At 39.4% G+C, this 23,492-nt stretch overlaps 1 protein-coding gene across 6 annotated transcripts in view; it reads right to left on the bottom strand.

The window, feature by feature from the left end:
- NUP153 (nucleoporin 153) overlaps nt 1-23,492 on the bottom strand; it is a 48,273-nt gene that overhangs the window by 18,960 nt on the left and 5,821 nt on the right. For 4 of the 6 annotated variants that reach the window (XM_075142713.1, XM_075142709.1, XM_075142710.1 and 1 more), the window contains 9 exons: nt 13,339-13,552; nt 10,854-11,102; nt 8,925-9,064; nt 8,715-8,843; nt 6,767-6,883; nt 6,595-6,639; nt 6,445-6,498; nt 2,102-2,248; nt 1,325-1,377 (listed from right to left, as the gene is read on the bottom strand). In XM_075142713.1, the coding sequence (XP_074998814.1) occupies nt 1,325-1,377; nt 2,102-2,248; nt 6,445-6,498; nt 6,595-6,639; nt 6,767-6,883; nt 8,715-8,843; nt 8,925-9,064; nt 10,854-11,102; nt 13,339-13,552 (1,148 nt within the window). Of the gene's footprint in view, nt 1-1,324; nt 1,378-2,101; nt 2,249-6,444; nt 6,499-6,594; nt 6,640-6,766; nt 6,884-8,714; nt 8,844-8,924; nt 9,065-10,853; nt 11,103-13,338; nt 13,556-23,492 lie in introns of all 6 variants that reach the window. The other 2 variants (XM_075142712.1, XM_075142715.1) reach the window with 1 other exon arrangement.

Genomic DNA, 23,492 nt, shown 5'->3' with positions numbered 1-23,492 from the left:
TTCAGACAATTATAATCTGTCTGTAATAGCCCATATTCCTCTTGTCTGTTAACACTTGTCAGCTTCTAAGGGGCAAAGACAGTTTTCTGTCTTCAAGCAAGTAAGTCCAATCTACAATTCTGACCCAGGGTTAAAAACCGAATAGCCTTTGGTAGGCTGAACAGAGATGTACCAAAGTACTGCAGGTTAGCTGCACGAAGGGACCCTGGCCAGCTGGCCCTTATCAGTGTTGTTCCAGAACATGACACCCAACAGAGACTGGCTTTGTAAAAGAATTTTTAAAGAAGGACCATCTACTCTACAGACAAAAGTAGAACATAGCAGTAAAACCTGTGAACCAAATAAAAAGCAGTATCAGTTTTCTGGATCTCCCTTCTACATGGAGGAGAAGAAAGGAGTTCTACCAAAGAAAATTTAGAACAATTTGAAAACCCACAATTAAAACCTAACATCTGTTTGCACCTATGCCAAAACCTTAGAGCCAGTGTCTTACACCCCTGAAAAGGTGGTTGCTGTGAAGTCAAACCATTAGATGCCAAAACTACCAAGGGTTGGTTTGGGGTTTTTTTGCAAGCCAAAGAACACCCAAGGCAACATAAGAATTGCTTGGAAGATGAACACAGAGACAACAAAGTACAACTCCCTGCTACTGTTCTTTGAAAGGGAGGAATCCTCAAAAAAAGGTATCCTTTGAATGCAAAGTATCTTAATTCAACCATTACGCAAAAGACTAGTTGCCCAGAAGGGAGAGCCATCAGTATTATCTGGAGGTGAAGTCATTCTACCTAAACCAAGCAAGCAGTGTAATGCAAGACAATCTCCTCAAGAAGAAATACAATTATTAACTCTCCTGGAATTTTGTGGTTTAGAGACAAGTTGGCATTTGGCCTCAGATCATTCTAAAGGGCTCCTATTTTTCATGCAAACTCACAGAGCAGACAAGTGACTTCGCCATGAAAGGACCATTTAAAAACGATCTTCCTCCACGTTTTTGCTTTTTTAAAAAAACCTAAAAATTAAATATACTCCTGAACCGTAAGCCACTTCACCTTATAAAGACTCTTTCAGAAAGAATAATTCCTTTAGGACAAAGTTTTCAGAGTCCAAGGAATTAAATAATTAGCTGAAACTAATAGCTGCCCCCCTAATGAACATCAAGATGCACAAATGGCTAAACTCTCTCATAAATTTTTTCACTGTATTTTCCATTCCCTTTACCGAGACCTGTTACTGCCCTTCCAAAAGAAGATAGGCATGCAGACTGCAGTGACAAAGGAGAGAGCTTTCTTCTTTCACGTGTTTTAAATTAATAGATTTGTCATACCTTTCAGATGGTCTTACTCCCTGTTCTGCAGGAAAACTCTTCTCTCTCACGTCCTGCAAGTTAAGTTTGATTTATTTCAAGATCTATCTGAATATATTTATAAACTATACACAAAGCGAAGACAACCAACCACACATGTTTTGTGTTGGGTTTTTTTATTTATACCACTAAATATACCTCATCTACTTAAGCTTGTTCCCCAACCACTATGACTATCCACTTTGATCTCCGGCCTAAAAAGCCCATAGATTTAACACTTGGTCATTTTTACATTCAGATTGATGCTGGAGCCATGGGTGGTTTTTTTCTGAAAGGGATGCCAATCTTGTTTTAAGGAAAGTTTATCAGGGACTCCATCTACACCAAAGTGATCAGAATGGATAATTGTCAGAAATCTCAATTGGAGCCTGTAGCTCACCTGAAAGAGTTTATACACAACATCGGCATGTTCCATCAGTGACAGCTTTGTGTACAGGAGCATACGAAAAGGAAAGTGTTGTTACTGTATTTTAACATTCTTTCAGTGAGAACAGCCTGACCTAACAGCATATCATCACGTTCTGAAAATAACCACCAGCCACTTACTGTTCCAAAAATACAACTAAATCCATAAAACCTCAAAGTATCTCTTTCACAATGGTTCCCACTGTTTTAATGCTTACCTCAAACGTACTATCGGTACTCTTTGCTAAGAAAGAGCACCTTAGTAGAGTAATTGGTTAGAGACATTCCAAGCTTGTAAATAGCAGGCAGATAAGGACCAGAAAATTTACTTACTTCGTGCGTTGTTTCTCCCCTCTGGTGAATTTTGCTGGAATCAGTAGTTGGAGTCAGAGATGGTTTAAAATACTGGGACCGACCCACTGACAGAGAGATTGCCTTTGGTGTCACGAGTTTCTGGACAGGTGGATGCTGCGATTGCATCTTTGAAAGGGAAGCAGCAATCAATTTATTCTTGCACCCACCCAAATTACTACAGCATTTACTTATGAAAAAATTTACAGAACTATAAACCCCCCATCAGTCTCAGCACCCAGTGAAAATTATTTGGAAGTGTTGAAAGCATTTAGCTTGCAGAGGGAAATCACCAGAAAACCAGTTATGAAATCCAAAAAGCTATCGAAGTAGCCAAAGTCTGACTGAATCCCATTTCAAAATTTGGCAGTTAACTTCATAGACAAAATAACTCATGTTACTATAATCAAAATAACTCATGCTGCTATAATATGCTCCCATCTTTTCCTCTCCTCTGCCCACATTATGATGTTTATTTACTAGCTTATTCCATTAATTTAACATTCAAACTGTTAAGCAGCTAATTATACAGGCTTCTGGGTTTAATTTTTCCTACATTTTCCTCCTTTGAAGTTACACTTTCAAGAAAAAAAAAAGAGTAAAAAAAAGTTGTAAAATAATTTTAAAATAGTCTCATTCGTTAAAATATGTTCCAATGTTTTAGATTTGCATTAGATGCACTTAAAAGTATTGGTTTGACTTTCCTTGTCAAAGCATGTTCACAGACAAGAGTTAATTTTTACCAGAAAGCACTATACATTCAGCAAAACTGACTTAACTGAATTGTGAAACAAGACCCCAAAAGGCTACAAGATTTACCAAAGGCTCCATCTGCAGTCTTAAGGATCAGAAGAATCAGACTTCGGATGCATGCTATTATTTAAATTAGTACCAATAGAAAACTCTGTTTACAATGCAGCTTCAATTTCACAATATCTCTCAACTCTTGGTAATAACATTCATGCTGTACTATCTATAAGGTGAATAAAAGTACTTCTTTCTAAAAATTATTATACTCATTTTGAAACCTTCACTAAAATGAGGTTTATTTAAGTTCACAAACCCATTTTCAGTGAAGGATGGTCCATTCCTGTTTTAAAATGTAAATAGAATAGAAATGGAATCAGAATAGAGTAGTTGAATTGGAAGGGACCTACAACGATCATCTAGTCCAACTGCTTGACCACTTCAGGGTGGACCAAAAGTTAAAGCACGTCATTAAGGGCATTGTCCAAATGCCTCTTAAACACCAGACAGACTTGGAGCATCGACCACCTCTGTAGAAAGGTGATAGGACATTCCTTCCAGCCCTGTCACCAGCTTTGTTACCCTCCTCCGGACACATTCAAGGACTTTAACAGCCTTCTGCAATTGTGGGGCCCAGAACTGCACACAGTACTCAAGGTGAGGCCGCACCAACACTAAATACAGCGGGATAATCACCTCTTTTGACCGGCTGGTTATGCTATGTTTGATGCACCCCAGGACACAGTTTGCCCTCTTGGCTGCCAGGGCACACTGCTGACTCCTCTTGAGCCTCCTTTCGACCAGCACCCCCAGATCCCTTTCTGCAGGGCTGCTCTCCAGCCACTCCTCTTCCAGTTTATACTTGCACTCAGCATTACTCCATTCCAGGTGCAGAATCGTAGAATAGTTTGGGTTGGAGTGGACCTTTAAAGGTCATCTAGTCCAATCCCTGCCTGCAATAAGCAGGGACATCTTCAACTAGATCAGGTTGCTCAGAGCCCCGTCCAACCTGACCTCGAATGTTTCCAGGGACATCTACCACCTCTCTGGGCAACCTGTGCCAGGGTTTCACCACCCCCAGCGTAAAAAATTTCCTCTTTATATCGAGTCTAAATCTACGCTTTTATTTTAAAACCATTCCCCCTTGTCCTATCGCAAGGCCCTACTAAAAAATTTGTCCCCATCTTTCTTATAAGCCCCCTTAAGTACTGAAAGGCCACAATAAGGTCTCCCTGAAGCCTTCTCTTCTCCAGGCTGAACAACCCCAAGTCTCTCACCCTTTCCTCATAGGAGAGGTGTTCCATTCCTCTGATCATTTTCGTGGCCCTCCTCTGGACCAGCTCTAACAGGTCCATGTCTTTCCTGTTCTGATGGCTCCAGAGCTGGATGCAGGACTCCAGGTGGGGTCTCACCAGAGCAGAATAGATGGGCAGAATCACCTCCCTTGACCTGCTGGCCACACTTCTTATTATGCAGCCCAGGATACAGTTGGCTTTCTCGGCTGCAAGCACACATTGTCGGCTCATGTCCAGCTTTTCATCCACCAGTACCCCCTAGTCCTTCTCAGCAGGGCTGCTCTCAATCCCTTCATCCCCCAGCCTATAGTGATACTGTGGGTTGCCCCAACCCAGCTGCAGGACCTTGCACTTGGCCTTGTTGAACCTCATGAAGTTCACATGGGCCCACTTCTCGAGCTTGTCCAGGTCCCTCTGGATGCCATCCTGTCCCTGAGGCATGTCACTGATGAAGATCTGGTGTTTGTTCTTGTTCAATTTCATGCCATTGATGATTGCCCAATGCTCCACTCTATCCAGATCCCTCTGCAAAGGCCTCTTGTCCCTTGAGAGAGTCAACAGCACCTCCCAGTTTCCTATCATCAGCAAACTTGCTAATGGTGCATTCAACTCCTACCTCCAGATCATTAATAAAAATATTGCACAGAACTGGCCTAGAATTGAGGCCTGAGGAACACCATTGGTAACCGGTCACCAGCCAGATGTAGCCCCATTCACTGCAACCCTTTGCGCCCTGCCGTTCAGCCAGTTCTTCACCCAGCGCACCGTGTACCTGCTCATCCCACAGTTGGACAACTTGTCCAGAAGGATGCTGTGAGGGACAGTATCAAAAGCCTTACTAAAATCCAGAAAACTACATCTGCCACCTTCCCTCCACCCATTAGGCAGGTGATCTTATAGAAGGATATCAAATTAGTTAGACAGGAATGTACAATGGAAAAAAAAAAGTCACCCAGTTAGATGTTTAATACGCTAAGAGCTATTCTGTCTGGTGCAGATCCTTGAAACAAGAAAAATACCACAAAAAATACCTGCAAAAGTTCTGCCTGAGTGCTCAAGTGTTCTGTCAACCATATGTTTGCTTTAGCAGGAAAACACTCTCCTTGGCATACACAACCCTCTCCTCCCCTTCTCATCAGGGGCTACCCTTCCCCTGCCAAACTTTATGAATTCTAGTATTATGAATAGACAATTTCTCTACTTTTACCCAGTGACAGCTGTGTGCAACATTCGCTTTCTGACTGACGTCAGGCTCTACGCTGCAAATCTGGTAGATCTTTCTTAATGCCTCATCACAGGTGTAGTTCCACAATTTAACTGAGAATCCGTACCAGCTTTGTTTTCAATTTTTTGGGTAATATTTATGGTAAAGAAATCATATGCTCTACTTTTCAACATTCTTGTAATTTAGCATATGGCAAAAGATGGTACAGGAAATCCAAGATGTTTGTAAACTCTGAAGGGACTGTAAAATTAATTATACTTCTAATCAAGGGATTGACATAGAAACTTCTTGAGACATTCTGTCCATTTTCTCATTAAAACAGCAGATGAAAAGTTTGCATGGAAGAAAAAACACACTTTTGTTCTTTTGGTTGCCTGATCTTAAAGTGGCCTTTTGTGGGTTTTACAATTTAATAAACTCAATGATACCGCAAATTAAAGTGATTAAAAAACATTACTAGTTTTAATTTTTTTAACAAAAATGAAGGAAATAATGATTGACCACAGCACTATCACCAATTCAGTGCTACCTCCCAATAGGAATTTAGGAACATAAGGTTACAGAAGTGTCAACATTTAACAATTTTCCTTCTCCTTACTTTGAGCAGTAACAAAAAACATAAGTATTATTTTTCTGCTTGAAATGAACATGGAAATCTGCACAAGGTCTGTATGATCACTCAATCAATAGTTTTCTATTTCTGATCATTTCTGCAAGAGAAAGCTTTCCTAAACAGAAAGATTAACATGCAACTTAACCCCAAGTTGCAGGACAAGATAAAACTACTGTGTGTTCTAGAGAAGTTATTCTTGATAGACATATTAAGACACCACCCCATAAAGATAATATAATTCTTAACCTGAGTAATCTTCACAGTCCTTCATCTAGTGTGGGTAGAAAAGACATTTTTAGCAATTTCCACACAGCCAAGACAGCTATAATTCACATAATGCTAATATTTCATGTGTATGCTGTCATTGAGGTTTGTGACATTTCTTCTAATAGGTATAAAGCATAGAAAGTTATTTATCTCAGCTTAAGATGTTACTGGTTCTTACCTGTTTTCGTTTGGATTGGAAGCTGGTAATATTCAGCACACTCCTGTCCACAGGCTAAGGGGGGAAAAAAGCCTAAATATTAGAGGACGATTTTTTTCCTAAGAGAGGGTTCCATCCAACAAAAACGTGGGGGTTTTGTGATCAACTTACAGAAGACAGTGGACTAGAAACAGAAGATGGAATCCTTTTAGCATCCTGTTGAAAAACAAGTGCAATAAATTAAACCGGACACCACATAAGGAAGATCTTCATCCTATACTGGCACATTTACTATGTTTTTCAAACACATGAAATAAAACAGATTAAAAGGAGTGCCATTTACCGCCAAAGGACTTGACATCTTCTCCAATGACTGCAAGATGCGCCGCGCTGTGGAACTTGTCACACCATAGGATTGCGCACCTGCTTGTTTAGCTTTCATTTGTCTTCTTACTGGTGGCTGAAAAATTAGCATTGCAAATGTTTTGATGATTGACTTTGAATTAAACATGCATGTATTTTATGCCCTATGGCTACACTGATGATATAACCAATACTCTCGTGATGCCAGAGAAAAATGCACTCACTAGGCATTCAAGCCATTAAGAAGAAAATCTACTCTACTGACTTTATAGAAGTTTAAGTGGGGCCCCACACATCTTGAATACAGGATAAAGCAACAAAAGAAATACTTAAATGTAAAAGGTCATAAAAGGCAAGATGTTAGGCCTGTAGGGTCTCTGAAGCAGTAATCAGGAAAACAGAACTGAAGCAAAGGCTTGTGCTGCAGAAAGTACTTTCAGTAACAAAACAGATCTCGGAGTTTCATGATGGACTAAGCGTACCATCTTAAAACCAACATATACAACCATCATCAGGAATTTCTAGTTTTACTTCTCTCATTTCCTCCCTTCCCCCAAGATTACAGTTGACTGCAGATTTTTTTACTCTGTTTAAAAAGAAAAGATCTGATTTGAACTGTAACAGATCTAAACATATTACACTGAAAAAGTAAACTTTTATTTGCACCACATGACTTTGAATATAATTCAAAAAAACTTCTTCCAGTGTGACTTTTTTTTTTTTAAATTATGTTAAACCCCTCATGTAACCACATCATGCTTACCACGCTGCTATGTGAAGACAAGAAGCAGACCATACAGCATGTAAAAAACACAAGCGAGACTCACTGTAATCCACAGCATGCAGCAACAAGCAAGCCAGTCTCTCCTTTAAAAGCCCAGTATTTTCGTTCCTCTTTTCAGCACAATCCACATTCATTTTGTCAAAAATAAAAATAGGTGACCAAAGAGGGCTCCTAGCTTACAGGAAGTTTTGAGTGTTCTGAAGTCTGATTTAACACCAAGTCAGAACAAACCACAAGTTTTCAAGGTTTCCCCTAAGTCAGGAACTTGTAGGTCCCCTTGTTCCACGGTAGAAATGGACTACCAGAATAAGTCCAGCAAACTCTTATTTCCAGTTCCTTAAATAAAGTTCCTTTTGACTTTTGTTTTTGTTGCGTTTTTTTTTTTAAATAAAGGTCATTTTGATTTAAACACATTCCAACTGAACCAGGTTTTATTGACTTCCTTTTAGACTCAACTCTAGCTACTGAGAGTTGCCAGCATTTTTAATTTGCTGGTTCGTTTTAGAACGTGAAGAACTCTTAGGGGCAAGTAATTCTTTTCAAGAGCTATCTGAATGATATTAAAATAGAAAGCATTTTATTGTTTATCTTGAGATTGCATTTAGGATTGCATTACCCTTTAGGTAACAGAAAAGCAAAGGATCAGCAAAGTTGCCTTTTAGATACTACTACAGTAAAGAGTGCACAGTTTCATAGAATATATTCATAGCATGAGTGTAGGCATGCTTGTGTAAGATCTACAAACAAGTATCAGGAAGGTAGCTTTTGCTACTATAAACACGAGTTTTCAAAATTATGCCATCATTGTTTTTATTTACATGTTATTTTAACATAATACAGTCAGATGCAGACAATGGCAGAAAATGGAATTTTTTGAAAGACTTAACAGAGGAAATTCCAACTACAAACAACTAGCCAGAGCCTAAGATGCTACTGCCATTCTTGTGCATTATGACAAGTGTTGCTATGTAAACTGTTAAAAAAGAATTTAACCAGAAATTTTTCTTTTCTACTCTTGTAGGCTAGGAGGGCAAAATAGGAACTGTTGCCAGTTTTCAGCTCCCTGCTCACAGCTCTTTTGGCAGTGCTACCACTTCTGTATTTCAATTACATTTTCCCTCATACCGTGCTACTATTCTCATACCTGATAAGGAGCAATTCGCGCTTTTGTCTCGCTTGCTGCTGCAGCTGCACCACCATAACTGGTCTTTCCCGGGTAAAATGGAGAATCCCCAAGCTGGCTTGTCTTAAAGACAGAAGTGTTTCCAAGTGACTACAGAAAGGTATTATGATAAGTGGTTAGTAAAATGGCTACACATTCAAATTGAGTAAAGTAATACTGTGTAGTACTTACAGGAGAGGGAGATCCAAAAGCAGACAAATTGAATGCAGGTTTTTTAGAGCTAGCTGCAGGATGCTGTGAGAGGGAATGAGATCTTTCAGCCTCTGCGGACCACAGCAGTGGTGCTGAAGTATTTTTTGAAACTGTGATATCTGCCAAAATGACACATGCTATATGTGAATGCTTGTGTACATAGAGAACTAATTAATATTAAAGATCACACTAACTCCAGAGTTCTTCAATACAGAAAAGTAAGTCTTACAGAATGAAAAAGTCCCCTAACACTCATTTCTCCAGCACTCTGACCTTCAGAGTTCTTCAAACAGATCAATTTCACATATGGTATGAAAATCAAGTATCAACTCAACTTGAAATCTATTCACAGAACTGCAAATACGTTACCTTTCAGTAATCTTTCAAAAGCATGCACAACAAGTTAACAGTATTGTTGTGGTTTAACCCCAGCCAGCAAAAAATAAACTCCGCGCAGCCGCTCGAACACACCCCCCCCCCGGTGGGATGGGGGAGAGAATCGGGAGGGCACAAGTAGGAAAGTTCCCGGGTTGAGATAAAAGCAGTTTAATAATTGAAATAAAACTAAGTAGAACAGTGATAATAACAATGAGAATAACAACAATAACAGAATACACAAAACACGCAATGCACAACCGCTCACCGACCGCTGTCACGAATGGGGGGGCGAGCCCTCCCCCCCCCCACCTGGTTTTTATACTGAGCATGATGTCACATGGTATAGAATACCCCATTGGCCAGCTGGGTCCACCACCCCGGCTGTGCTCCCCCCTCCCGGTGCAAGCATCACCCAGCAACAGCCAAAGCATCAATGGGCCATCAACGCTCCTTTCACACCGAACCCAAAACACAGCACACCCCCCCAAGCTACTGGGAAGAAAGTTAACCCTGTCCCAGCTGGAACCAGGACAAGTATGCTTCCAACACAAAGCAATTTTATTTTTTTCTTCTTTCATGGGAACATAAAAGGGAACTGCATAAACACTGGTGCATCTATAATGAAACAAAGTTTTTCCTATGTTGCTAAAGGGTTGGAGGCCAGCATAGATCAGAATTGCACAGGTTTTAAATCTGAAAAATTCCCAAAGGCTGAACTAACAGAGTTAACAACCTATTTTCCATGTATGTTTTATGGAGACACACCAGAAAGCTCTAGTAAACTCAGGTTATATTGCTAAACCCTGGCAACATCTACTCTGAATTGTAAAACTAAGTTCTCCAGAGAACTTGCTAAGCATGACTCAACCCCCATTTATATGGGGGACTAGAAAAAGCTGCAAACCTGCTGTTTGCCCTTTCTCAGTGAGGCAAAATCTCAGAATTGGTCCCGATCTACATCAATACAATGTTTATTTTTTTTACTGTAAAATGATGTACATTCCCTACTGAATTCAGCAAAAAACATGGCAGTATTGACAACTGATAGCTTCCACCAAGAAAGGCCAAAAAAGCAGCCCAAAACTTATTCAGTCAGAGTAATTCCTTTATTGACTCCTGGTGAAAACAAAGGAAAACATGTTGTGTTTCTATTTGTCACCTGTATTTATTCACATTTAACCAGCTGTCAGATATTCTGAGTCACTCTTCCTTCTAGGAAATCAACCCAGCTGTCAAGCTACAGCGAGTCATCTTCAGTTCCTACTATCCCAGTTCAAGGTTTACCGATTACCTAGCTAAAAGTGTGTTTATCAGCACCAATCCTCATCAGGGTCTCATAAATGTATTCCAAAGCATGGTTATATTAAAAAGGTGACAAGATTATATACTTCTAAAATACTAAAAAATAAATTTAATTCTAACATCCAAAGCTGACATTCACCTACTTTATCTACTAAGGTGATGTGGAATGTTAAAGAATGCAAAGTACTTCATGTTACCAAAAAATCAATTAGAGGACATGAAAGTTACCTTTATCAGATGCTCTAGAGGAGAAGCCACTGGTTGTTGAGATGTTATCATCATCATGCTGAGAGGTAGAATCTTTTATTTCTTTTACAAGAGACAGTCCAGGACTGCCAAAGCCAAATGAAGAAGATGTAGAGGGCTGACAATGTGGTACTGTGGAATCCAACATGGTACAGTTCAAATGGCTCCGATGAAGAGAGGGCCTTGTTAACACATCCGAGAAGTTCAATGCAGATCTACTCGTGGATGGTTCTAAACAAGAACAAGGAGACAATTAGCCTTCCTACAGGCAAGCTCACAGAAGCCAAAACCTGTTTTCTGTCAACAGTCATGCTATTGCCAAGTTCTAAGCACGAAAATAGAGAAGCCGAATTTAACTTCTTCCTCACCCAGATAGGGTTTCATCTGTCTGATTACAACAGCAACACTGCTTGCAATACCAAGTATTAATGTCGCATTAAGAAGTAGTTAACAATGAGGTTTTACAACACCAAATTCTGTCCCCATGCTCAAGTGCTCTAACACTGGGTCTTTCACTAAATCAAACATGTATAAATTCCTTCTTCTGCAGATAAAGCTTGCAAAATTTGAGATTACATGGCAAGTTACAGACAACTCTGCAGTTTATATAATCTTGTAACAAAGATTATGTTAATCTGAATACGTAACATGAAAACGTGTATTTGCAGAGATTTGGGGGGAGGTTGTTTGTTTTGGTGTCGTCACACCCCCCCCCCCCAAATTCTACCATATGAGGTCATGCTATAGGAAGGAACATTATTTCCTATCCATTAATTTCTGAGATTTTGCCACAAAGGACAATTAAGCATCGTGGCCTCAGTTGCAAGATGGGCATTTTTTTCCTCATGAACCAAAGGGTCTGTAAATACTTCCAGTCTCCTGCAAGAAGTGGTCTCACAGGTCCAACTTGCCACATGAATGGAACAGGTATTAATGGGTATCTTGCCCGATATCCATGTAAGTGCACAGTCTCTCCCGGGAATTCAGGGTATGAACATGATTTTGAGTCACTATCCTCTTGGTATTTGCACTGAAGCTTAAACTAGCTAGTTTAATCTTCACAACCACCGCAGTACTAGTAATTAGTTCTCCAGAGCACTGGTAGATTTTTAGAACTGTCTTGTTTGAGATAACGAAAGTGTTACCAGGCTGAAGGCTGACCAAGCAAAGGAATACAGGCTCTAGCACATTGGTACCTCAGAGCTGAAGAAACAGGCTTTCTAAAATTGTAATAGTAATAATAATAATAATAATAAAAAAAAACTTATTATTAACTATAGCAAGAAAGATTGGTCTACAACATCCACGGACTGCAGCACAAGCTACTAAAGGTTCTAGGGTATCCATCTGCTCCTGATTTCTTGGAGCTAGAAAGTTTGCTGTGCAGCTGTTCTTACTGAAAGATCCTTTCACACAGTTCTTCAGGAAAGCCAACACGTGTTGCTCATTCATGAAGACCTTCTCTATTCCTTTATCCGAACTTATTCTCAAGCTACAGCTACACAGAAAGCAATAAAGCTTCTTATTTACAATTAGATTACATTAGTGACAAAGGTATTTCCTCATTATTTTTCATTCTGCCAACAGAAGTGACTGACTTTCCACACAGATGGTTATGTACGTATGCTCAGACAAAACTTCTCTCCGTATTAAAAATTAAGTTCCACAAAACTGCTCATTTAAGAGAAACTCAGATGAGAGCATATGCAAATTTACAGAGGAGAACTACAGAAACAGTGAGAGGCATAAACATAAAACAGAGATTAATCTTTTATACGGTAAAGTAAGGGGTTGCAAACTTCTTTGCCAAGGGTCCAAATAGGTTTTCAAAGACCCCATGCTAGCCATGCACACACCTTAATGTTACCAAATATTTCAAAAAGAATAATGTCTTAAACCATGTTCCCCAGTTCTGCATTAAACTTACAAGCAACTTTACTAAATTGATTGAAGAACCCCAAAGGAAAAAAAAAAAAAATCAGGACATGAGAAGGAATTTTCCTCTGGCATTCTAGCATCTGGTCTTTTGTTTTGAGGACAACAAAACAAATCAATGTTTTTATTACCTTAGGCAATTAGACAGACTTTCATTCCAGACCTTTTAAAAAGAAAATGTAACCCAGCACACTTGCAAATGAATATTATCAGTATTTTGCACCTAGCTAATTGACTACCTGAAGTTAACTGATGACTTCCAAGAGTTGTAAGACAACCTCCAGTATATTTTGCAATTATGTTTGCAGTTTAAAGCTAAGACAGTTTCACTAACAGTTATTGGGGTTTTTTTCATTTGTTGTTTTGGGGCATTTTGGTTTTATTTTGTGTGTGGTTTTTTTGGTTGGTGGTTTTTTTTTTTTTTTAATTCTGTCAAAACGCTCCTTCCAGCTTCCCTTAGAAATTTAGATTCAAAACTAGAAATTTGTGAATAAATACAGATGGCCAGAATACTAAATGATTTTTCACATACCTTCTAAACTAATTCTTGCTGATTCAGGCGTGACTCTCCCATCAATCATTATGGTATCTTCATTTGCATAATCATGATGATAGTTTACTGGATTCTCTTCCTGATTTGTAGATTCATTTGTATCTACACATTCATCTTCACTTTTATTGAAATACTTCTGTAACCATCCTGGTACAATGTTTTTCACCGATTCTGTCACTCTGCTAATGATTCCCTGCTTGAAAGAAAAAACACTTATTAATTACAGAAACACAGTCAACAGCATACGCTGGGATGCAACCTTGCACAGACCTTGAAGACAGACATTAGATAGCAAATATTCAGAACAAGAATAAGATACAGGGGGTTGATCCTTGACATAGGATCTCTATACTTCTGGGACACGCATGGCAAAAATTCACCTAACGTTGATTTACTACTAACCTATCAGTTTCTGCACTTCCCAGTGACCTCGGCAATGTTCAAAATTCTGAAATTTCAGCCAAAGTTCACCACGGGCTTGTCAAGTCACAAGGCCATCAGGAAATTCTATTTCTAAATAACTCCTGATGTACATACTTTTTTTGAGGATGACTCCTCTTACCGCCTTCACTTGAAAAACCATCAAAACCAGAAGCTCATCAATTATCTACAGTGATAGTGATGACCCTAACAGCTGCTAAAATCAGTGACCTTAAATGTTTCTAATTTTTCTAATGCTGAACTGCAGTAACAATGTGTATCAAAAAAACACTGCTATGCTCTGAACAGTCAGGGTATCCTGAAAGAAATCCTGGAAGAAACAGCTATAGTTGAGTAACAGATGTCTCACTACAGGACTGTTAAATAGATCCATTTTGGTCAAATTTCATTTTATGGTGTGTTAAAGTTTTGGATCTCGAAACCTTAATATTCTGCAATTACTGAATACATAAAAGCCATTTCCATTTTGACATTTACCAATTATTTGCAATGCTTACATTCTACATTTAAGAAATATTTATTTACCATTTTGTTTTAGGCAGTTACTTGCTCCCCATCATGCCCTCAAAATTTCAACACACCTTCCTGTCAAATCTCAACCCCACGCAGCAGATTGCTTGCAGCATGGAGCTCCCTCCCTCTTACAGTGACTGCAGCCACAGAACCAGCTGCTAAACTCTGCAAGCAAACGTGAAAGCTAACTCAGCAATTTCAACAGTTTGGAAACTGAAAAGTAACAAGAGTTAAACAGATTTTTGTTGAACTCCGTTGTCAGTTGCTAACACGTGTACCAAAGGCTCTGGCAAGGTAATCTGGTATTTTTCCGGGTTTAGGCAACAACATTTTCTAGTCAAAATTATTATTCAGGTGTAGAAAATTGAGAATATTCTTTGAACATGTAATAGTCTAGTAAACAATTCTGAAATAAGAACTCTGCTGTATTCAACTTTCTTAAAAAATTTAGCACACAGACAAAAAAAGAAGCCCATATCACTTATTCAAGTCTTTCATACATGATAATGCAAAACACCAACTTACAAACAAATCAGACACCCTTGAATCCGGAGTTAAGAGGGGGGCGGGGAAAGAGGAGGAAGGGAAGGTAGAAAACAGAAAGCCTTTTTACAGAAAGAAGGTCGTCTTAATTTACAATTTGACATTTTTCTTAATAATCTGTAATTTAATCTTGTACTTGCACAAACACAGAATAAATACCCAGGAACAGTTTAAACCAAACAGAATACAGCATAATAAACACATCCACCACAATTACCACACTAAGATGCACACAAGTATGCCATGCTCAGGATGTTGCTGCTATTCTACATAAACACTAAGCCTCAGCTTTCCAGCAAAAACTACTAACTGCATGTAATACCAGAGTTCACAAACAGTTCAGTGCACGGTACCAGCAAAGAGCCAGTCCCTACTCTATGCCCAGCCCCTCATTTCCACCTTTGCCTGTGACACACTGTCCCCCTTTTTTGGGGCAAATATTTTGCTGCTACGAATAAAAGCATATCGGGAACTCACAGGAGTTAAAATTTGCCAAAATGAGCAAATGGTCAGGACACAAACTGCATCCAAGGCAATGCTCTTTCCAAAAAGCTAAGCACTACTGCATTAAGTATTGCTAGAGAGTTTCTCCATCAGAGAATAGATATTATTGGCCATAAAATAGGCCTGTATGATTCTCCTGCTGAAGAAATCCTCCCGGGACTGAAAGCTACCTGAGACTCATGATGGAAGAAGTCGTAGGCATCCAGAAGAGTAAACACCCAATCATTAGTAATCCAAATGAGTAACTGGAGAATCTAGCTAGACTAATAATTAACCAAGATGGCATTTTACCATCCATATCTAAAACCAGACTGGTTTGACCCTTTCTTGCATATGGCAGCCTTGCTAGCATTCTCCACATCATCAGCACTTTAAGACTAAGCTGGGTAACACAGGGTAACTTCCCAAACCAATCAAGGAGCTGGAACTCGCTCAGCACAGCTGTACTGTAGCAAATACTAATAGCCTGCTCCATCTGGCTTAGGCACAGTGGAAGACAAGCAGCATAGTTTTATGCTCTAGAATACTGCTTGCTTAGTGACAAAGCAAGGAAAAGCAAAATACACTGAAATACACCTCCATTTTCTGTCTGCAAAATGAAAATATTGATTAAAGGCAATGTGAAAGAACTATGCAGGCATTATGAACGAGCCATCACCAAACACAGATCTTGCTTAAAAAACCCCACCTCCCCCCTAAAAGTAAGCCACACACCCCAGGGTATGCCCATTCACACACCATTAAAAAAAAACAAAACCAACCCAAAACCACAAACAAACAAACAAAAAAACCAAGACAATGAAAATTTCCTTACGCCATCTCCTACCTGCCCATCACAGCTGAAAGCCAATCAATAAACCACCATGGTTGGACTCCTGTCCAAGTCAGGCAGTTAAGGTACCACTGACCAACTATGCTTTTAAACATGCACACTCCATGTTCTTGCTAGGACATTTCAGCAAAGTGTCATGCCTTACACTGTCTTAAAAGCTGGCATTTTAATCTTACCCTAACTTCTAGTTTTCTTACTCTTCAACTTCAGCACATGGGTTCCAACACCCTTTCCCTCTCCCTGCACATGCAAGACAAGCCTACCCTGTCAGCAGCAGAGCACCCTCTACTGCTCCTCTGCCACCAGCTCTGTACTTTGTCCATCCCAGGTTCCTTGGCGCTACCATCTCCCCACATGGGCATCATTAATCCTTCTAGAAGGCTGACAAGGATACCGCACATCTCACTGACGCAAACAGATCTTCAGAGGTGAAATACAAAAGACACAGTACAAGACAACTCTAACAGCCTTATTCCTCCAGCAAAATATGAGCAGACTGCTCAGATCCCAATCTCCTCGTGCCACAATGACGTGCCAGCACCTTCCTAAACACCTTCATTCACTACAGCTACACCGAACATGCTACTGCACAAAAACTCCTCTAGTTCACAACCCCAGATTGGGAGTGGAGGAAGCGGCGCTGGCACGCAGCTTTAACGCTCATAACTCCTCATTTCTACAGGCCACAGAGGCATCTTAGTATCATGAAAGGGCAAAACATGCCACGGCTGCACGTAGCAGCGTTTTAGTCAGTGAATGTGTTTTAGTCCTTAACTGACTGATTTCAGCAGTTTGAGAGCTGCTGTCAGTACCAACAGTTGTCTGCTCATCTTAAATGCACTCATACTCTATTCTCATCCTAAAGTATCAGCAGGAAAGCAGAACAAAACAAAAAAAAATTCCACTGAAAAGATCCAGTAGCTTAGGAATAGATGTTTACAACAGTTTTTCAAATTCTGTGCATCATCCTAAGTGTCTGCAGCTCTGCTAGATATATCTAAGTCTATGTATACAAACACCACAGCAACAGTAACTACAGTTACAAGGCACACTGCCTCGCAACTCTAGGCAGAAGATCTGTAGATGGAAATACTAACCAGTAAACAAATAGGTGTCATAATTTACTACTTTAAAATACCATTTCTTGAAAGAATTTATACAAAGAAAGAAAAATCAATAGGTTATGGTCACAGTTCAACTTCCAAACTTAAAAGCAGGCTACTTCTTGGCCAAAAATATTTACAGAATAGGACAGTTTTCCCAGCTCAGAATGGTCTTTCACATAGCATGGCGGGGCGGAAAGTGCTGGCAGGAGTTCTCAGCAATGATGCATTATTGGAAAAACATCTATTTCTGTAATTGAGCTGATTTCAGTCTGAGAGGCTTAAGTAAATCCCACTATACAACACAGGACGTACTAAAAAATTATATATAAATTATATAAAGGTCATACACTAACATGAATTTGTCAGAGATGCAAAATATACAACTGGATAAAAGAGCTAATTTCCACTTCACTGTATGCACACCTCTGAAAAGCATCAAGAGACCTCCAGGCCTCTCAGGGATTTCTTTGTTTCCCATTTCAAAGTTCAAGTTATTAAAACATGTGAATCAGTAAGTCCTCAAAAAGAAAACCTGCACCTAACGGTGAAGTCCACTGAGATAGAGCAGATCAATCTAACCACTTCCAATCATCAAAAAGGAATTTTCGTGCTCTCTCCATCGCCCACAGTTACCTCATGCCAGCTCTGGCACATAGCAGGCTACTCTCCGTACTAGCTGAATTCATTTATCTGGCAAAAAGTACATGTTTCTCTGCTGGACTAATGAGTTCAACTGGCTGAGTGCACCAGAACTGGCCCAAGAGAGAGAGCAAGATCAGGCAGCCAGGAAAGGATGAAGAAACAAAACTTCTCCCTTTTTTTAACCATCCTGTGTCTGTACTGCCATTAAAGAGTTCGTCCCTTTCTCCTCTTCACCTCACCCTCCCCTTGTGCTGCCGCTAGCACATACACGCAGCCAAGTGAAACTATCAGGGCTCTATCAAATAGATCCAGCCAAAAATGCATCTAGAGACTGTGATGGTGAGAAGTACCCCCCAGGGGCATCAGGTTGCTGGTCCAGCTCACCGTGTGGCTGCACGGGTGCTGATGCAAAAGCAGGAATAGAAATGGAAACACGACATGACTGCCTCTTGCTGCGGCACAGACTTGGACTGGCTTAAACTAACTCTGCTTTTGCTATTTAGGGAGTGGTTTCAATTTGGACGTAGGACAGCAGAGTTTGATACTTCATTTAGAAAAAAAGACAATAAAACTTATGACTTAATATGAACAATATGTTACAGGAATGTCATTAATTATGTAACATTTGAAAAACAACAATTTTATTTAAGGCAAGTGGACTAGTTCAGATTTATTTCTAAAAATCACGAAGAAGGGATTACGATTCCAGATGCCGGTGTATTTCCTTCTTATTGCTTGAAGTGAGGCTTATTTTCCTGAGTCTAGTTAGCTTTAGAATAAACATCCCAGGAAAATTCAGGTGCTGTTTTACATTTTGGCACATCTGTACCCATCATTATCACTTCCATCTGAGTGCAAAAAGCCATCGTATGTTCTGATAGATAAATAATCAGTGTCTACCCCACTAGGTTAAATCCTTGTGACACTGAATGGTTTTACCTCAAGTTTTGTCAACACCTTTAGTCGACACAGTGACAACATTACAAAAGAGAGCACGAAGTACCAGGCACCTTTCTTCCTTCCTTGTAGGAAGTGCTACATTAGGCTCTAGTTAATCCTCAGCAGCGATCAGCAATGGGCGCTGTAAATCACCGAGCACACATTCAGAGTTACACTTTGAGACAGAAATCTATCAGTACCAAAAACAAAAAATGTAAAATTAAGGAGACTACTTTCACTTACAACTTTGCTAGTAGTTTTAAAGGAGTTCATTCTTAATCTAAGAAGGGACTCTAGGTACAGTTAGTATTTTTTTATTGAAAGACTGCTGCCCTTACGCAGTGTGCCTGCAGCTAAGTTTCATAGACAGTATGTAGAACAACATTAATTGAAATGCTGCTCAGACTCTTTCTCTTTTCCTGTAAGGGAACCCTATAGTCTAAACCGATTATTTTTACTTAATAAGTACAACAATAGCTAAAACAACATGGCATCAGGATAACAAACTCTGACATAACCGCACGGACAAGAAGTTTAAAGTTTTCAAAATTAGAATGATGAAGATATACATTTCCCATAGTACCAGATGGTCTTGCAAGGCCATTAGTACAAGTTATCAGATTTAGCAAAGTATGATAATATATATTTTATATTTAGGATTTACATACACAGTTTAGGCATAAAATTGTTTATTTTATTTATAGGTATTCTCTATACAGTAAGACCCAATTCATTACAGTATTTCAACATCACCAAACACAACCGATAATAGAAATGGCAAACTCTTCCTCTTTCCTGCACTTACGGTAAATAAAAAGTTTATGCATACAAAGGCTTTCAAGGTATCATACCCCATACTACAAATTTGCTATCTTGTATAATATACTAAACTCCCGGCAATGAATTAAACATTTTCAGTGCCACTTTGCCTAAAAGCACTCACAAACATGGTATCACAGGCTAATCTATGGCACGTAGTAGTGAGGACATGTTATGTATGTAAAACACAAGGGCAACAATTCCTAAAGCAATGGTTAAATGCCATTCAAGGGCAACTCACAGCTTACTGATGGCCATCCCCGTGTTCAATGCTTTCTAGTGCAGACAAGGCTTTATAGATAACTTGAAGCATATTTAACAGAATGAAGTACTTACTGCTACAAAATTTCATTCCTGCCACTTTGGAGGGGCACTCCAAAGTAAATCACAATTAAATGTGGTGTTAGCAAAAGAAAGCAAAGTACTCTCACACTCCCTCTGAAATATCTTTTCTATCCATGCTGATCTACAAACTGAGCTGACAATACGATGTGCTAGTGTTTTTGCAAAATGTAATACGTCAATCCTGTTGCACATTCACTGTTATCTTATTCACAAACTTGAACACGTAAGTTAAAATGAAGTAACCAAAGAATTATCTTTAGTTATTCTCTGCATTATCTGATATTTTAGCAATACTCAAAGCCTTCCTACTTTTTAAGTGTCATACATAGACATTGTCTAGCATATAAAAGTTAAACCTCACAATTCATCTAAACCAGCAGAACCTGCAATTACTTTAAATACGACAAATTTAACCCTGCTGCATATATTTCCTCACTAGATTGAAAAATGCAAGAATTGGTGTCTAGGAGAAACTAAAACACTGACTCTCGGGCACAGCTGCTTTAGCTGCAGCAGCAGCTATTGTTATATTGTAAAGCCAAGGAAGGTTCACCTCTGCTGCAGGGCAGTAATCTTCAGTCATAAGGGGCAGCAGTGTCTTTCTGGTCATAATTTTTCATCACAGCTCAACTGACAGAACCAAGAGCATCTCACAAATATATAACCAATATCTCTAAACACTGTTCTCTTACCAGTATCAGGAAAAATTGCCATTGCACATAGAGATTATCTTTTTAGTGACTGAAGGCAATGACATCAACAAATCTGTATATATTCTACAACTCTTTAAAGTAAGTTTAATAACAAATACTAAGGGCTGACATTAGAACAGGTGCATTGTTATAGCTAAATTTAACATGTATCTAGTTGCACCACAGTAATTCCCTAATACAGCTACATTTAAACTTGTTTAAACCTTGTTTACATCTGCTTAGCTCAGGGTGACTTGAACAACAAATGCACCTATCTTACAGGCTTGCACATACTGGTATAGTTTTCCGTTGCCAATTTAATATTTTGTTATCATAAATATTTCAGTGCCTCACTAGACCTGTAATCCAGTCTCAAAGAAAACGCTAGTTGAACAGTTTAACTCTTCGCTTGGTTTACTTCAGTCTTGGAGGTCACCAGACCTTGAGCTCTAATAGGGGAAGGCATTGTGAGACTCATCTGCTTCAAAAAAGAGTTTGATTCAAAATACAAACGTAACTAAAAGCAAAGTCAGCCAGCTTTCCAGGATACTCTCACACAACTCCTCCCAACAGCAGAGCTATGGAGAAAATAATAAACAACCTCAGCAAGGAGAAAGAAAATTTTCTACTGGCACAGCTATTCGCAAAGCTAGCGTGTGTGCGAAAACGGTAGCCGCAGGACTTCAGTGCATGTTGGTGTCCATGTGTTGGCATACACATTTTTTCCCAGCAAAGGTGAATGTAAAGAGGAACTTATGCTTACTTTAAAAAACATGGTGGTCACAACCAAGCCAAACACACACAAAGGCACTGTAATTAAATGCAACATGCAATTATGAGATGAGTTATAGAAACCCAAAGGAAACTCCACCCCCTTGGAAATATTAGTACTGCTGCCCCAATATGAAAGCTTTAGTGCTGTCGCATTTCCTAGACAAAGGGGAGAAAAAACATTTAAAGTCTTTTCTTATCAAAAGAAGGGGAATGTATTTGTAAACTCTCCAACAAAAACAAAGAAAAGCAAATCTCACAGTTAAGAGAAGATCTTTTAATTATTTTTGTACAGTAATCTAGAATACCACAATGACAAATACTGTATCAGCAAGTTGCAAAACTACTTACGCTTCAGGCAAAGTCAAACAAGCTAGTTCATACTTGCCTTCACTCAATTTTAAGATGGTCCAACTGACTTGGCTTAAAGGGTTTAGAGAGTATTTACCCTGTCCCTTCCACCAACAAGGTTGGGAGTATCACAATCTCCCACCAGAGGTGGTGATAAATAGCTGCGCATAACACTAGCTTCCAGTGGCTCAATTGTTAGCAAAATTAACATCTCTTTGACTTAAAAGGTATTTAAATTGTACCTTTAATTAGACAGTTATAGCAGGCAGATAAGACCTGTTTAGGCATAAGGAGAAAGCAAGTCAAGACTTTTAAGCAGCACTATAAATAAAAATAAAATAAAATATGGAATGTAGTGGCAAGAAGGGAAGATACCTGGCACAAGAGAACTGTACAAGGGAAAATAAGAAATATGTCCGAATTTAGGGCAGTTGTTCATGAAACTGCATAGATAAGTAATTTAATACCCTAAAAAGCAATAAAAAATTCTGCCTAATGGCTAGAATTCTTCATTAAAAAAATATTGTGGGCACTTAATAATTCTTCAGCATTGAGGACTTATATTGTACGTTACAAAAAGCAGAGGAGAGTTTTCATTATATTGTCTTAGTAGTACATACCAAGAAACCTATACTGAGGAACATCTCCTCCCCCTTCTCTCATGACTATTCAACATATTGTAGATGTACAATACCTACACAACGAATACTGGATTGATTACACAGAACATTAAAAAGATAGCAAAAAACCCACAGCGTTTTTGCAATTTAACAGCAGAAAAATGGAAAAGCATATCACATGATCTACCACTAAAAAAACAGAAGACATTTTTAAAAAATGGTCTGGAAAACAGCAACCCTAGAGAAAAGCCTCTTAGCTATTCTCTTCTTGAGGGCAACCTTGCAAGTTACTCTAGATGAAATGCAACAGTGAGATGGAGGCATTATTTCTTCCCTCAAAAAGCAGCATAGCCCTGAAGACAGAATTAGAGGATGGACCAACAAAAGGATTACCACCCTAGAATAACATTGACATTTATGCTGACACCACACGTCTGTCCGTGCTCTGTGGTCCAACAGCAGCACTGACAGAACCGCGCACACACAGAGGCTGTATGGCACCCCAGAGGTCACCCACCCCAACCTCCGGCTCAGAGAAGGGCCAAGAACAGCAGGTGGCCCACGGCTGTGTCCACCTGCGTTTTGAGCACCTCCAGGGATGGAGACCTCTCCGGGCAATTCTTCCAACATGTTGGCTATCCTCACAGTTAAAAGATTTTTCCTAATATGAAATCAGAATTTCCATTTTTGCAACCTGAGTCCACTGTCTCTTTTCCTATTGCTATGAACCTCCTAGAAGAGCCTTGCTCCACCTTCTCTATACTTGCATTAGGTATTTTCTCTTAAGCTGAACACACCCAGCTCTCTCAGCCACGTGCCTCAGCCCCCTAATCATTTTGGTGGCCCTCAACTAGGCTCACTCCAGTATGTCAACATCTTTTTTTGTACTGGAGAGGCCAAAATTGGACACAACACTCTACATGCAGTCCTGGAAGAGCTGAATAGAGGGGAAAAACCACCTGCTTCACATCCTGCCCACATTCTTACTAATACCGTCCAGTATGCAGTTAGCCTT

This window comes from Calonectris borealis, chromosome 2 (genome assembly GCF_964195595.1).
Source record: "Calonectris borealis chromosome 2, bCalBor7.hap1.2, whole genome shotgun sequence".
NCBI lineage: Eukaryota > Metazoa > Chordata > Aves > Procellariiformes > Procellariidae > Calonectris > Calonectris borealis.
Note: the sequence above shows the minus strand (reverse complement) of the source record. Positions and strands in the feature narration are given on the sequence as shown.